The following is a 17,893-nucleotide window of genomic DNA, read 5'->3' on the forward strand; positions in this document are numbered from 1 at the left end:
GAGGGCTTCACACTGACTTACCTCACAACACTGGAAACACAGGAAAAGAATAATAGCTTACTCATTGCTAATGGTTTCATTTTATCAGGAAGAACACAACCAGTATTCTTCACATTTAATGGCACAGCAACTGTACCGACTTACAGCCTTTTTAACAGTTATGTACACTACTCATTTTATAAAGGCTAGATCAGGCTCAGGGCATACACTGAGGGCAGGTACTCCCCAAACTTTTGCTGAGGGTCTGGTCTGTGAGCCTGAGAGGCCAGACCCCCTGTATTCACACGGCAGCTGCCTGTCTCAGTGCAACCAGCCACTGGACTTTCTGAAGACTCCATCTTTGTGCACACATCTCACATGCCAGATCATAAAGGGCCACAATAATGTGAAAAATCAGAAAGTAATGTGAAAAGTCATCTCAGCAAGCAGTCAAGTGACTTGTACCCATGACAAAAGGCTGAAGTGGGATGCTGATCCTCAGCTGTGCTTACCTACAAAACAGAGGAAACCTCCCTGCAGGAGCAGCATCGCGACGGGAGGCGTGCTGTGCGTTTGAAATGCAGCCTGACCTAAGCCGCTTCTTCACTGCCTGAGGTTTGTGGAGCATTATTTGTTTTGAACCCTGTAATACTAGACCAGCAACACACAAGCAGGCTACCAACACAAGCACAGAACTTTCACTTCACATTAATCCCACACATTAATGTGCTTTGGAGGCACAGGCAGGCAAGGTCCTGCGAGGCTAACTGGAATCAGCTGGGATGCCATTTGTAACCTGCAGGATCTATTAGAGCACAGCTGAGCACTGACCAGAGCTGGCAAGGAAAGAAGAAAGAATTTGGCCCGGGGAAAACAGGAGAGCTATAGGACCATGTTTAGCACTGGAACTGAGCTACAGGTCCAGTTAGAGAGCCTTAAAAAACAATTCTGGCTTGCTAATTTATGCTTTATAAGCATGAGATACTGACAAGAGAAAGACTAGATATTTTGTGACCTGGGGATTAAATTAGCAAAGCTTATGTTTCATTTGGAAGCTCTGAATCTTAAAACAAGATCAGTTTATATAATCTTTTTAGTGTATCAATTTTACTGTCACACTGAACATAAATAAGGGCTTAGGTTACTCTTGGTGATTACGAGTAAAAAAAGTACCCTGCAGTTTAGAGAAAAGAATTGTCTGTGTTGATACCTGCACACTGGACAGCGTGTGCTATTAGCTCTCCTTTCTCAGGTCTTAATAAACATATAGTTAAGTTAAAAACATATATGCTTATAAAAAGACATCACAACTGTTTGCAGTTTTAGTTTGAACTGTATGTGCCATATATAATTGCATATATGGCACTAGATCCTTACCGCCATAAATGCTAATGCACAGAAAGGGACGATGAGGAAGACTGATGCTGGGGCAATCTCTGCAAAGTACAATGCTGCTGATATGCTGGAGCAGCTACCTAAAAAGTAGTCCTGTCCTTTATCCTGCTAAGAACTTTCTTGGTATTGACAAAATCGTATGTGCTTTCAAGTCTCTGCTGAAAGATGGGCTAAACCTAGAAGAAATAAATAGAAGTTTTTGCCTTCCACAGTGTTATGTTTTATTTATAAATTACATTAAACTTACAGAGTGATTGTCATGGACACCCGCGCAGGGATGGGAAAGGAACGTTTGTGAGAAAACAGTTGACAATCTTCTCAAGTTAACCCATGGGATTCTTCAGTGCTCAGTCTCCTGCATCTTTAAATGTACTTTAAGGTAAACATTCATTAGTTGTACTTTTAAAAAAAATTATTGCTTTGTCACTATCCTTGTTACAGCTATGGCTTGTCTAGAGTTTTATACGTTACACCCCCATTTTTTCTCATAAAATTAAGTTAATTCAAGTAAATGGAAATACTGCAAACAACTTCCAGCAGTGAGATTGTTTCACTCTCGAAGCCACTTTCCTCCCTGATTATTAAGCCCACACCTTCTTTTTAGTTCCTACTAGTCCCAGCACTGGCATTCCTGGGCACCAGTGTTGTTCAAAGCTGTCCTCCTCCCTCACAGACCTTGCTAAGGGGGTTTATGCTTCTATGACAGCCTAGTATAACTTCCTTGGCTACGTTTTCTGATGTCCTTTCACTGAAGACAAAACTTAGTGAAGGAAGCTTTTAAGCTGATCTTACTAACAGATTTGACTGACAGCAAAAGTAGAAAAGCAGAATCACAGAAGAATCATTTTGGTTGGAAAAGATCTTTAAGATCATCGAGACGAACTGTAATGAAATGCCACTTAAATATTTTTCTCAGTACCAGATTTCTGGTTTCCACCTTTCAGCTTTTCCTTGGTTTCTCCTACAACAAAAATATTAAATCACAGACTGTGAGCCACTTGAACCCCAAACTGCAAGTCAGGGGTGGAGTAGGAGTCATCATGAAATCGGTTCCTCAGTAGCAATACAGAAGTAAGAGGTTTTGCTTTCTGCTTTGCTTTTTTTGAATGCTATATTTTATTCTCATTTTACCTTTGCCTTGTTTTCCCAAAAAGCGCTTCCACAAACAAAACTAGAACAGTGAGCATTTTTAGGATCTCTCGAATTCTCAAAATTTTTAATTACACTAAAACTTTTTTTTTTTGTTTGTTTTAAATTAAGCTCAGGTCCCTTCTCTGTGAGATATACTGAAACAAGTAGTAGTGTCATTAATGAAAATGCCAGTCTCTGTTCAAGGTTGGAAAGTGAAACTGGTCCCTCTGCAAACACCTATAAGTAAGATTCTTCATTTTGTATGTGGAGGCCGTTATGAATCCATTAGAAATGTACACAGAGACTGCAATTAACTTTGTGATCTGGATTATCTTTGGAGGCAGGCTTAAAAGCATGTTTCCTACTAAAATTACACAGATTTACGTTTCCAGATCTCCTTGCACAGGGTTGCAGGCAATCAGCCTTCATCACTGTGGAAGACTAAATGACCATTAAGGTCATTAAAAACAGAACAAAAAGGTGCTTTTGTTGGGTGACTGCTGCCACAAACCTTTTCTCAATTCTTTCCACCTGTCAAAACTGAACTGAATGTAGTACTGTCTAGAAAGGTATCTTTGCTAGAAAGCAAATGCTTTGCTGGAAGGCAAATCTTTAACTGACTTGCAGCCACTAATTTTCTTGATGAAATGGCACTTATCACCAAAGTAAACATGAATAAATGTAATTCAGTTGCTATCCTAATGTTAACCTCAGCGTTTTGGTGTGAAAGATGGGATAACTCATAACTAATTATTCGTTTTCGCGTAAAAAAATACTAAATCTTGAATAAATCACTAGTACAACTTCTTACATTAATATCTCAAAAGCATGTCAAAATGGAAAAAAACCCACGTTTTGCAGGGCTTTCAAGAAGGACTGTAATATATGTATCTAGGTACTTACTAATATCTGAGAGCTACCTTTTTTATAAGGTATTTAACAGAATCAAGTCATCTGCTCCAAGGTCATAATTACCTTTGAGAGTGGGGAATGTTCAGAGATCCATCAGTATTCAAGGCACTGGAGGAATAATAAATCTTGTGATAGTGGGTATTATTTCCACTTCCACGCTAGGCCATACAAACTGAATCCACATGGGAAGCCCTCTTTCAAATGAATCTTAGTCCTCTCTTAACACACAGACCACGACGGCTGCACAATTGAGTTCTGAACAATCCACAGACTGTTTTGGGAACCAGCTTCACCTTTTCTAGTAGGGCAGCTAAAATATCTATTCAGGGCATTCAGGCATGACAAGCACTCTCCTGTTTTCAATCTCCACTCCTCCAGTTATCCCTATTTATTAATTCTGTCATAGGTTATGAAAACTATAAATCATTAACCAGAAATTTTAATTTCTAATATATACTTGTACACAGTAAGCAGTCATATTCCTTCTCATAATCAGTGAAGCACATGCTGCGCAGTGGATTATATTCTCATGCTTTTCCTATTAGACACTGCATCTTAAATCACACCACAATATGGTCTCTTGCAGGACTCAGTACTGAGGAGTATTGTGATTTGTGTCCTACAATCCTCATCTAATGACTGCATGATTTTTGTCTTTTCTTCTTCTATGGTCTTTAAACCCTTCTCCTTTACTAAGGCTCATTTTTAATGTATTGCATATGACAAGTCACTCAACATATGCTGAATTCTTCTACTATAATAGCTGAAAAGAGTGGGAAACAAACAGAGTACTATTAGTGCACGCTGCAAGGCATCTTAACACAAATCTGTGGCATTCCCCGCTACTGCCACACATCAAATTCAAGGCTAGGTGAAGTGCTCTTTCATACTTCACTCTGAAGTTTGGGGTGTGTTCTCTGGCTGCCCAGTTTCCTCCACCTGATTTTACAGCAGAAAGCAAAACTACATTCCCCCCAGCTGTCCCCCCATCAAAGCCTGCGTGCTGCTCCTTGCCTTCTTTCGAATGGTTCGTCTTTCATACACCACCCACACAGGACTGGGCAACAGCCGCAGGCACAAAGTTTAGATTCCTACCTGAACAGCCTCAGTCTGCAAATCTGGGAACGTGTTTTGGCTCAGGATGACCAACGCTCAGGACCCAGATTTCTTCCTCTCTTTAAGGAGAAGGAAGTGTACAGTGTAGGATTAAGCCGTGTGGCCACAGTATAAAACAGGTAAAGACTCGTTAACTGCCAAATACTGTACCCTGCAGAATTTTTCATCCTTACCGTGAGGCTTATGGGCTAATGTTGTAGCACACGGATTTTACTGTTTGCATCATAAGACAATGGTTTTTTCTCATTGGATTTTGAAGAGATTTCTTTGTGTTCTTTGTTAGAATTGTCGGTATCAATTCAGTGATATTCTCTTTATATCGGACAACAGGAATCACTCTGCCATCCCTCCCACCAAAGAGAAAGACTACTTGACCTATTTATAAATGTCCTATAAGAAAGCTTCCTTATATCATGGTTAAATGAGTCATAATAAGGTAAATACTTAATTGAAGTTTTCAAGTAAATAGCAATAAGAAGCAGAAGCCTGCACAAAAAGGGTAAAATTACTTTCTGAGTAATTTAGTAGAGGATATGTAAATTCTTCTTATGTCATTATTATTATTTTAACAAAGCTTATAAACTAGCAGAGATTGAGTATTTTGTTTAAGTGGAGATGTAATCTCTCCTGCATTCCTCACTGCTAGCATGTTAACATTTTACAGTAGGTAGGCTAGAGAAATATTTCCTGTCATCCACTACTTGTGCTTTAAATGCAAATTATTTATCAAACAAGTATATATGTCATTATTTCAATTTTTAATATAAAATTAACCACCAGATGTGATTCAGTCACCTGCCTGTACAGTCCTCCAGTTGGTTATATTCACCCCATGGAACCTGAGTTCTTCCAGGCTGTCAAGGTGACAGCTTTAGTGGGCATGCAAGTAGTCAAGTCCCCCAGACAGTGACGGAAGACACTTGGGAAAGCCCTCTGAGGCCTCCCCTCCCCACCACTCCCACCCTGCACATAGCCACCACTCCCCATGAGACATTCGGTGAGGCCACCACTGTACCCCTCCCCTTCCCATGCTCCCCACATCCTGTGGCTTACAGAGGAGAGAGAAAGGATTTGGCAAGCCTTAGCTGGATGCTGGGGCTTGTTCCAAATGCTGAGGTTGCTACCAGGATCGGGCGCTGGCCATGGGGTTGAATGCCTTATTCTCATTGGAGATTTGCTGGGTGAAGCGACACTTGGTACTGTGTCATCTTCCAGCAACGACCCTGAGAAGTATAAAAGCAGCAAAGATGTCACCTACGCACCACTCCACAGTAAAAAGGATCACACTGTGCCTTCCCTGTGCAGCCACGGGTAGTAATCCCAACTGGATAATGACTTGAAAATTAAACTGAAATTTCCACATTTAACTATACTGCAATGTCTGTGTGCCTCCTTGTGTTCACAACAACATGGTTCCAAGACAAGTAAAGAGAAAAGGCTCAAAAGCTGGGCTTCAGGCCAGGAAACACCACTGCTGTTGAACTGCGTTGCAGATGAAGCCACTTTAGTTGCCTATAACTTCCAGACACACAGGTGCGATGTTGCAATTACATGACTAACCAGTCTAAAGGTTTTTCACCTAAAATTTAAATCCATGAGAAATATTTAATAGTTCTTGAGCTATTTCATTAAAATGTTTCAAAACAATATGTATACATTGTTGATGAGTCTGACAAAATGCCATGTGATTATGGAAAAAACAACATTCTTCAATAATAATCATTGAAATTCCTTTACTATGAAAACTTTCTCATCAGTCTAAAAATGTTGTGACAGCATAGAGTTCTGTTGTCACTTGAAAGTTGCTAAATGCAGGAAGAGTTAATTTTACCACAGAAACCCAAAGCGGTGACTTGTAGAACTCTTACAGAAGATTTTTACACAGGCTTTGCATTATAATGAACTCTCTATGATAACATGCAAAAAAATTCTTTTGAAACAGCATGCTGCAAGTCAGTGGCTGTCAGGAACTGTAACTGATAACTCACCTTTCTACTACTGGTACCTAACAAGCAAGAAATTGGATATTTAACATGGTCAGCTAGCTTCAATATCTGCACCACTATTTCTTTTGCAAAATGATACGGCAACAGTGAAGATTCATACTTTAAGCTAAGTTGGGTGCTTCATCTCTCAGCAGATTCAGTGCAGGGTGACAGACTCTGCTGGAGAAGGATTTGAAGGACCAAAGCTATGAGCCTCCTCTCTCTCTGTGAACTCTGTATGGAGCTTAGTTTCGCAGTAAGAGTCATGTATGCTGGAAATTGTCAGTAAGACCTTTCCTCCACCTCAAGAAAAACTGAAATCGCAGAGATATTTCTGATTGGAAAGACAAACAGATGATCCTAAGTAAGGCTAGCATTTCTTCTAAGCACTATAAGCATTTTAGGTATTCCTAACATCATTCTGAAGTTTGTGAAATGAGGGAGCATATCAGACTATTATACATACATTAACACCTACACATATGTAAAAATACACTTTTAAAAGACTTTCATATGTCAGCTTTTCAATAAACAAAGTATTTAGTTTAACATGATGAAACTTACATTATATTTTCTTTTTAAGCTTAGTCTCTGTCACAAGACAGGAATGTCTGCCTGATACATTCCCAACCTCCTTTAATATTTCTGTGTTCACCGGTTCTAAGATTTCTTTGTTGTTCGTTTTTTCTTTTATAATCCAGGACACAGTTCTCAGCTGATACTGCAACTCTCTGAAGAGAGCAATCGTTCTTCATAAGTCTGGCTGAGGCCAAAAATAGCTTTGTCAGCTTCTGACAGGCTGAACTTAGCCAAGTGAAATGTTTTAACATTTTATCAACTTAATGAACAGGCTTATTTATAATGTGGACAACTTTACTGTCATTGTATGCAGACTGCTGAATAGATTATGGAATGCATTTGTTTGGGGAATACTAAATATATTAAGAATATAGTTTTTGACCGAAGGACAGTTGTCTTATACACTGTAAACGATGTTAAGATTAAATATTCTTAGCCTGTTTGAAATAAAGAAGTGCCTTAATGGAACATCTATAGCATGAAAATACCTGAAGAAAGGAACCTCACAATGATAAATAACTAACCTCCAAATCATAGAAATCTGCAATATGCAAAAATTACCATTAAACCCCCCTATAACCAGTTTAAAAATTACTATTAATGCAATACTGGAAATAAATGTGGACTAAATATCTTCAGATACCTTTAGCACTTTATAGTAGAGGGGGAGGGTTAAAAGTACACAACAAAAAGTCTAACAGAAAAATGAGTGTGGGTTAACAATTGCTTACCCTCTTTTCTGCTACCTCATCCTGTCCTGTAGACTCTTTGCCATCATGTTCATCTCTCAGGGCTGGCATATGTTTTTTGTGTGCTGGCTCTCTGTTTAAAGTTGTATATCCTATGTGTTCATAAATTGGATTTATTGTCATCTTGGCAATGTATTCAGCTGCCTTCGTTTCAATATAAAGAGTAATCAATCCATCTGTCACCAGGTCATGGATGGACTCAAAACGTTTCTCCCCAACAAAGTGCTTTCCATCGTAGTAGAGTCTGAAGTTTCTGGTTTGACTTCCAAATCTGCCTCAATGAAATGGGAAAGTTTTTTTTTTAAAGAACAGTAAGCAGAATAAAGAAGAGTAAGCAAGCCTTTGCAAACAATAAAAAACACTTTATCACTTAAAGCTGTGACTATGCTCTGTGTCTGGTCCAGACGAGAATGAAAAACTCAACTACTACTTAGCACAGATAGGAAAGAGAGATGAACAACAACTGCAAATAGACAGCCAAAACAGCGACGGTCCCAGAAGGAGCTGTTTGTTCTCTTATTCTTTTAGCCCCTCCATTATCCCATGGAAAAACTGAAAATTACTTCACACTCTTTCTGGCCTTTTTTTTTTTTTTTTTTTTTTTTTTTTTAAGTACTTTACTACTGCATTGCTGCAGTCAATTTGCTTGGCTCTGATATGAAGAGTTCTCATAATAGAGTCCTCTATTACAGTTGATCAATACGGAGTTTTGATGCTGTCTCAGACCTCTGCACCCCTGCTTGCTTGCAGGAAGAGGCCATTCAGGGTTCAGCTGAGCTTCAGTGCCAACAATTACACTGAAGCAGAACCGCTGCCAGAACTGGAGCAGCGCAGGACAAAATGGCACAAGGGCAAGCATTCTTTATTCCTGGCCAAAGGCCAAGGACTAACTCTTCGAGCTTTGTACAAAAGTCCTTCTATGTTATGCTTGTTAAGTCCTGAGCTTCAAGCAAATCTTTGTAATATACAGGATATATAACGGGAAAGCTATCTGACACTAGCCATTCTGCAGTTGGGGTGGAATAGGATTTCGATACAGGCTCTCAGCAACCATGAGAATGCCAATTTTACCTGAATATTCACATATTTTCAGAAACTGTACTTAGAATCTGCAACAATGTTCTGCCTAAAAGCGATCTAAATGTCTGAAAACACACCAGTGTTTGCACTTGGCAACAGGCAATGCATTTCCTGCAGAGAAGATGAAGGCAAGAAGCTGCTTTCACAGCTCACTCCAGTGTTATTCCTTGGTCAGACAGCAGCAAGTGTGGCCGTACTGGGCCCCCTTGTGAGGTCAGATCAGCCAAATAAGTATTAAAAACTAAATTTGAAAGGATGAATTGCTTTCATTTTACAATACAATGCTTCATAGGAGATGTTAAAGGACAAAGTAAACACTGGTGCTTTGCTGAAGTGGCTCCTTTTCAGTGGGGCCTTGCCAAACAGGGGAAACCATGATTTTAGACCTTGCCCTTGGTGAAATATTGTACTCTTGCAAATATGGGCAAAAACACTTATTCTGTGACATGCATTTTTTTCTTGTGTTCTGAATCAAAACGCCAAACCTTCCCTTCTCCCTATCAACAATCTGACAGTGACTGTGACTTCAGGAGCTGCTGTTTTTACCTAATGCTCAAAGGCGAGGGGGCCCTCTAGAATCTGCATCCTGCTCAGTAAGAAAAGAGGCCCAGATGCATAGGAACTACCTGGGCTTTTTACTGGAAATGAATCAGTACTTCTATGCACGTTTTTATGCCACACAAACTAAAAGCAAAAAATCACAAAATGACAGAAAGAAACACGTTTTTACCCAATGCTAGTTTTGTCACAAGATGCAATTCTGAGTGAATACAAGTCATTCATAAAGTTGAAAGATAACATCCTAAGTTACAGCAGAAGGGGCAGGAACATGTTCAGGCTTATCCTTCAGAGCATCTTTCTATTCAACATAGTGTGTGGCAAGCAAGCTTTGACGACGAGACATACTCCTTGCATACCCTCCACTGTCAGAGAAGTCAATGTGAGCCAAGAGTGCTCAGCACTTTGCTGTGCCAAAGCGAACAACCTTCACCGTCTTCTGCTCAAGTCAGTGGGAATAACGCACATGGAGCACACACAAACATTGTGATGTTAAAATTTGACAGGAGAATGGAGTAAGTTTGAAGGTGAAGAATAATGACAATATGCAACAGAATTCTTTTCATTAAGAGATGTATCATGTGAACTGCTGCTCTGATCAGTAACATGTGCTCTGACAGTACTTATAGCAGAGTTTTAAATAAGCCAAAGGTCATTTACTTCTCTTAGCTTTCCAGAAGAAAAAGAACTGCACTAATCTTATCAAGAGAAGATAAGGCATAGGGAAGCTTCTCGGGGCCTGTTACTAAGTTCACACGGTGCCTTGATTTTATTAATATCCTTCAGAGTCTAAAACAAAGTTCTGAAGAACAAAACGGCCAAATACAGAGAACGTTCTTAAAGGATTAGTCCTCTTCCTGACAGGGTCAGCAGGTGCGTGGTTCTACCTCAGCCATGCTTTACTGAGCAGCCCCTGCGCTGTACATCTGTTCAGATTGCTGCACATAAAGCGTGTCTGAGAGATACTACAAGGAACAGGATTTCCAAAAGTACGTTATCCCACTGCTCCTCACCTGCATTTCAGCAAACGAGTATCTCATAGACAACGTTCCACTGTTTTAATTCTTTAACAGCATCCCGTGACTAAACTCATCTCTCTTGTAAGGCTCACAGACTGAAACACTTCCTCCTGTATGGATCTGGGGAACTGCACACCAATTTCTTTTAGCACGTGTGGCCTTCCAAAGGTACATTCAACTTTCTTGTTTTAAAATTAATTGAGATAATTTAACTATTACCACTTCAAGAAAGGTAGTTAAGGTAGTTAGACAAACAAATTACTCTGCATCAGTGTCATAAACATTTGGAAAAGGTGCTTGCATGCATATTGCTGCAAAAGCTGAACATGAAAATGGCTTGCCTTCAACTGATTTCCCATTTGTTCCAAATCAAACTTTTTTCTGTTCATTTATTTTTGGATATGTTATAGGAAAATGTATTGTTTTTCAAATAGAATCTAATTAGCAACGAGGAGGAAAAAAACCCCAACCAAACCCCCCAAAATCAATGAAACACCAATCTTTTACAAAAAGACTGTACCATCAAAAACGTCTCCTGTTTTCTTTCTTTCAGACTCATTTAAATTGCTTTCTGACAACACAATGATACTATTTTGATCAAAATACAATATTGATACAAACATACATGTCCAGTTGCAAATGATCCATTAAAATTTAATCTTCAGTCCCTTCCTTCTTACTTAAAACTATGGTTTAAATTTTTCCATTAGCAAAAATATTTCCTTATGTTTACTTTCTATAACATTACTGCAGCCTAGTTAATTATACATTGCTGTGGCAACTAAAAAGAGCCAAGACCTGATATTTCAACTTCCTGATGATCTCTTCCTAAAGGCAAGCACTAGTACCAGCTGTTTTTTGTTTAAGAAATAGAAAGCAGGACACAGATAATGTATGTTCTCTTTTGGTTTAAACAGGGGAACATTAGATGTTTTTCCAAGAAAAAGAAATAGACCTCTGAAATGTCAAACAGTCTCATTGTGTCCACTGTGCATTTGTTTGCAAGCAGCAGGACTACAGATAAAAGACTTTTTTTATTCTAAGTTGTCTGAAAAGCAATCACTCTGTCTAGTCCCTTTGGTTGCCAGTGGGGCAGAGTGGATAACAACGTGGGAAAATGTATTAAATGGTAGAGCAAATGTGGCTAGTAATAAAGGACTGCAGAGTTGAATTAGGTATCATAGCATGAGAGAGACAGGCTTCAGACTCAGCCACCTACTCTGTATGCAGCATTCACTGATGAAACAAAAGGAAAAAGTGAAGGACCGAGAGCCCATCCACACTTTCTTACCATCTAAGAAGATGGATTTTACAGTTCACATACAGAATTGTACAGTAGCTATTCACCTCTTTCACAGGCTGTTTTATGATGAGAAGAGTATCTGAACAAAGGCATTATTTAAAATGTGTAGCTGCAACCAGACCACAAAGTTAATGCCCCTTGGGGCTACTCGTGTCCTCATTAGTTTCAAGCAACTTCATACACTGAGCTGGGAAATCTTAAGTTCTGTATATGTGCCTGAAGGTCACTTGGACTTAATCTTCCCTTGGAGAAAAAGTGTCTTAACATGCTTTGCGGCCAGAAGGTAGAAAAGTCTCATTTAAAATTAGATGCCAGAATTTCAGCTCCAACTTCTGAAAACTCAAATGACACTTGAGACTACAGTCTTGACACTCCATAAAAACCCACAGAAATGTAAGAAATCTTGCAATTAGGAATGTCTCCTAATCATGCTGTGTTCATGTGAAAGAAAACAAGGTTATTCCACAGATGCCCTTTTGGCCCATTTCCTTATCAAAGAAACACAAGTCTTGCATGCAGTCAAAACCTCTTCTACGCAGTTATCCCCAAAGGTCTCCAACTCCTGAGAACAGTTCATTTTTGTGATTTTTTTAAAAAATTATTTATTAGCAACATTTCTGAGGATGGCCAAGGACTTGTAGAACTTGCGTGACAAATAGTATCATCTCCAAAACCTTAGCATTAGTTTACAAGAACACAATAGGCATAAATGAAATCAAATAGGGATTGAAAGTAAAGGTGCATTTTATACAATGGAGACAAAAAATCCCCATTGTCCGATATGCCTAGGAAAGGTGGCAAAGTACACTTACTATAGATAGTTTTCCTGCGCCATTTGGAAAGTCAGAATTGCCTGGCTGGCTGACTGTTGCTTGATGAATATTAATTAGGTATAAAGTTATCTCTAAAACCCAATCAGACCTGTGCACTGGCTGAATGCATGGTAGTTTAGTTTGACATGAAAAAACCAGGGCATCCTTCAGCACAGAAGCCAAATCCCAGAGCTGGAACTGCAACGTGTCTACCCCACGCCAGTGTAGATACAACCTTCAATCACTCTGTCTAGTCAGGATCAAGTAAAAAATTTCAGAGCTGGTGCTGTATCATTAACAACAGCTTCCCAGTGGTCTCCCTCAACTGAGACTGAAGACTGTTTACCTGCATCGCTGCCCAAACTTCCTTGTCCAAAAGGGAAACAATATTGCGCAAACAGCATGCTGCAAACAGCAGGCAGTGAGGACCAGAGCAACGCACCTTCCTGCGGCTCATGAGCACTGTCAGGGACAGCACAAGTGAGAGACAGACAATTGCTTTAGAGTAGGGGTCCTCAAACTTTTTAAACAGGGGGCTGGCACGCGGATGCAGTGGCAGGGAGTCATCTGTGGCTGCTTGGTTTTCCCCCCCCCCAACCCCCGGCGGGGGGGGCGGGGGGGTTCTGTAAACACCAGGGGCCGGATTGAGGACCCTGGGGGGCCGTATCCAGCCCGCGGGCTGTAGTTTGAGGACACCTGCTCTAGGGCATTGGCAGTAGGTAACAGCTGCTGAAAACAATAAAGACAGAAAGTGGTATCAACCCTTGGTACCTGTAATGGTGTGTTTCACAACTAAATCTAACAAAATAATAAAAAACCCTCTTCTCTTGTCTCAATGTCTTATTTTACTTTAAAGAGCTTTTAACAGCTAATTTTCACCATCTCAAACTCTGAACAAATGTCAGCTGATCAAGGACCATGCATGCTATTAATATGCAGTAGTTTTTTATAGTGTAATAGTACTATAGTAGTAAATTAATGTTCTTGATCAGTGCTAGATCATTTGAAAATAATGTCTGGTATTCAAAAGAAGCTCTTTTACAGATGTATTACCTCTTCTTAGTACTGTGTTTTCATGCCCTATTCCATTTAAACTTGATATAAGTCCCTGGAATGGATTTGATGATTGAATCAGAATCAATACCAATGTTTTGGGCAATGTTTTACTGCTTTTTCTACCTGATGAAACCTCCATGATCCCTGGGAAAAGACTCACTGTGGTTAGTGATTAAGACACATTTGAAATCTATATGCACATGGGAAAGTAGTAAAAGCCTGATACCTTCTCTTTAAATGAAAGCAGTATTTGCAAAACCTATGCCAACATGCCTGGAATAAACACTTACTGGAAATGTTACTAGCAGGAATGCTAGTAATTTTCACAGTTTTGTATTAAGCAAATAGTTATGTTTCTTTACCAAAAATTCTGAAGTACTGTTCTCTGAGAGTTAATTTTACAGTATGACTTCATGCTACTGAGAGCTTTCATATTACCTTAAAGCAGAACTGTGTCTTAATTCTTCCAAGCTGTCAACCCTTACCAGTGTCTGCTCAGCAAACCTCAAAACAGGTAGAGTAAAATTTAAATGCACATGTATAACATTTTCATTTCAGGTCATACATGACATTATTTTTATGGTCAATTTAGAAGTAGAACAACATCAGATCTGTAATGGCAACTCCACTACAATCAGACGTAGTATGGAGAGACAGCTGCCATAGCATAATGCTCAAACATGTTAACTTTTGTTTCACCTACAGCAGCTTTCCCTACAAGGGTTTAAGTTCATAGAATAGTTTGGGTTGGAAGGAATCTTTGAAGGTGATCTAGTCCAAACCCCCTGCAATGAGCAGGGACATCCTCAGCTAGATCAGGTTGCTCAGAGCCCCGTCCAACCTGACCTTCAATGTTTCTGGGGATGGGGAATATACCACCCCTCTGGGCAACCTGTTCCAGTGTTTCACCATCTTCATTGTAAAAAAATTCTTCCTTACATCTAGTCTAAATCTACCCTTTTTATTTTAAAAGTTCCTCATGACTGTCACACTTCTTTTTTGCTTCTACAGGTTTTCTCACACTAAAAGCAACTTGCTCTTAACTTACCTTAAGACAATATGCATATTTTATTTCAGTATATCAAGGAAACCTGAGCAGAAGACATCAAGTGAAAACCCCCCAAAAATGTCATTATCACAAAATAGCTTTGCAAATGCACGAACGGTTTTTGGAGAGCAGAGTGGAGAAACATTGGCTTTGTTCCTGTTTTGGTTTCTTTTTTTAATATACACTCTATAAGGTATTGTTCAAGGTCTCAAAGTTTATATTAAAAAAATATTCTATTTCCCTTAGATTAAAAATAACTACAGTAAGATTTCTGTTCAGATTTTGCCTTAAGCCACTATTAATCCCAACCTCACAATGCATGTTTACTTACTTAAAGCTATTACACAATTTGCTACTTAAGTTGTTTTCTCAGTGTATTCTACCTCTAATCTTCTAGTAATCATGTTTTTGTGAACAGTGAGATTGACCAACATAATCATCCTGCCCTCTGAAATGGTTTTTCCTCAAGGCTGCATTCCTTAACAATAAACAAAAGCATAATAATGCAAAATGCAATGGTTCCTGCATATACAATGTACACTGTTAGAATTTTGGGGGCTACTAACAGCTCATCAATAAAGATTGATAGCTTTTATATTATTATATTCTGTTTTTCTAAATACAGTTTCTTTCTTAGTGCAAGCACAGCAGTAGGTGGGGCAGACATCAATTTATTACTGAAACTGTTACGAGTTCATTTATTCATCTCAAGTTATAAAAGAAAAAAAAGTAGCCTGATTCTCTTCCTAGCACCTATCAAATGAGGAGGAACTTACACTTAACTCAGCTGATCGATTTCAAATATAAAAGAAGGAAAGGAAGAGGAAAACTAGGCCAGGTAACATTTATTGCTGTCAGAGGTTTTAGCGTTTGAATAATTCATAAATGTTTTGATGAAAACAATTATGAGATTAAACAATGATACGAGGCTATTGTGTGTTACTTTAAAAACATATTTATAAAGCATCCATAGTATCTACAGCTGAAGGACCTTTTGCTTATTGGTGAAGCACAGGAAAAAAGTTGTATCTCCAAACACAAAAATTCATAAATATGTATTGCAAAAGCATGCAAAAGAAGAGGCCGACCAAAAGGACTAACTCGAAGATGTATTTCTAAGTGGCATTTTCTAAAAGCAAGAGAGCAAAAAAGGCATTCCAGTAGAAACTGCATAGGACAGAAAATGTATGTATCTTTTTCACAGGGGAAGAAGCAGGGTAGAATAGGAGAACACATACACACAATTTAGTTATCATCTGATTGCATTATAATTTGACTTGTTACCTCTTCAACTCTAACAGTGTCTAGAAGCTTAAAACCAGGCAGATATTAACCACCATAAAAACAGCACAGTACAGCACAGATTCCTGCTGTGAGGAGCTGTGACTGCGGGCAGTCTGGGAGATGGGGTACAACTTTGTCTGGGCCATTTTTAAGAGATCCTAGACTTCTGTACTGAAAAGGCATGTGAGGCAGTATGGGAAAGAAAAAATCTTCTCTAATGAAGAAATGAGGCAGGGGAAACTTAAAAGCCTCAAGCCAAGTCAGATGTGAAGCCAAGAAGTGAGCCCAGGTCTTCTGAGCTCGCCACAGCGCCTCAGCACAAGCCCAATGCCTCCACCGCACACCAGCTTACAGTAGATCTCTGTGGTGCAGCAGGAGCTACAGGCAGAGGTGAAGGACACAGCACAAAATGAACGAGCTACACACACTGAGCAGACAGCTCTTGGACAAGTTACCAAAAAGTTCACAACAGCACCAAAGCAGAGAATGTTCCTCTGAGAAGCGCTGAACTTACACGAGCAGGAGAAAGACTGCAGCAAACTGAATTGCCAAAGATAAATTAGACACTCTAGCCAAAAGAAAACAGAGCTGACAACAACAACAGATGGGAAGAGGAGGGAAGGAGAACAGGAACACAGCAAGAAGACATGAACCATAAGGAAAAAAGCATTCTAGTCTGTGGGAGGACCTAGGTAGCCAGTTAATTACTCATTAAGGTTAGTAGCTATTATTATTCTACATACTTAAGCGAAGCCACCTCAGTAGTGCCCAGGTGCGCTTACATAAGGCAGATGACATTCAGGACACCTATTGTTGTTTACTGTGGCTGAACCTTCCACGTCATTGACAAAGTAACAGTGTATTATTTAGTATGAAATTTTATATAGGAATAGAAACTTCTTTTACATGGAAGATTATTTAATTAGAGGTCCAATTGTTTTACTTCAGAGCAGAAAAGCAAGCTCCAAAATTTAGCAGCACACCTTCCTCTGGGGCTAGCACTAGCTTGTATGATTTACTCAGCCAACAGAATGACAGCTTTAGTTACAGCAAAAATTTAAGCTTTCATGAAATATTTGGCTCTTCACAAGGGGGGTGGGGGGGAAGCAGCCCATCATATTAGCTGGCATACCTGTTGTGTTAGCCTAATGAAACAGCTTCACCATGAACTGTTTCTTTCATCTAAAAGAAGCCACAGATACCAGAGTGGCCAACTTTTGAAACGTGCCTGAATTCTGCACCTATGGAAGTGTGACAGGCTAAGCCTGGGGGAGAAGGAACAGTCCCTCCCCAAGAGCTTCAGCTGGCCACAGAGGAAGGAGCACTCTTTTGCCATTTCATGCAGAATAAAGAAAACTGGTCAAAGTGGGTCAGGCTGAAACATATTTATCCCACAGATAGAATTGCTCCAAAATATGATCAAACCTATTTATCCCAGCTAAGCTTTAAAGTTGGTGTGTGCATGTATATCTGTACACACCTATGTGTATATAGTTTCCCAGGTATTTCAGCTAGTAACTAAAGGAATATTGTATGAATATTTTAGAAAGGTTTTTAGACACTGAATTCAGTCCTTGCTACTGCCAATCACTGCATTTACAAATCAGGTAAAAAAAAATACACATAAAGATATGCAAAGTATAGTCTTTAAAATGGTCTTTATAATTTTTTCCTACCAACTACTATAATGTCAGAATACTGTTACCACGGTGAAGTGAGGGGATGGAGTCAGCTAGTATTTTGCGGGGCTCCTTCTGATTACTTATAGATCAGCTGTGGATTCAGGATAAACTATGACCAAATTTTGATACATTCATAATGTTAAAGACCATAATTTAGTTATTAACACATTGAAAGTTTTTTCCAATGATTTTTCTTTCCCCAGTT

At 39.3% G+C, this 17,893-nt stretch overlaps 1 protein-coding gene across 3 annotated transcripts in view; it reads right to left on the reverse strand.

Moving 5' to 3' along the window:
- Positions 1 to 17,893, reverse strand: part of CHN1 (chimerin 1) — a 102,913-nt gene that overhangs the window by 45,281 nt on the left and 39,739 nt on the right. For all 3 annotated transcript variants that reach the window (XM_040603307.1, XM_040603308.1, XM_040603306.1), the window contains exon 6: positions 7,829 to 8,117. In XM_040603307.1, the coding sequence (XP_040459241.1) occupies positions 7,829 to 8,117 (289 nt within the window). The remainder of the gene's footprint in view (positions 1 to 7,828; positions 8,118 to 17,893) is intronic.

Source organism: Falco naumanni, chromosome 8 (genome assembly GCF_017639655.2).
Source record: "Falco naumanni isolate bFalNau1 chromosome 8, bFalNau1.pat, whole genome shotgun sequence".
Taxonomy (NCBI): domain Eukaryota; kingdom Metazoa; phylum Chordata; class Aves; order Falconiformes; family Falconidae; genus Falco; species Falco naumanni.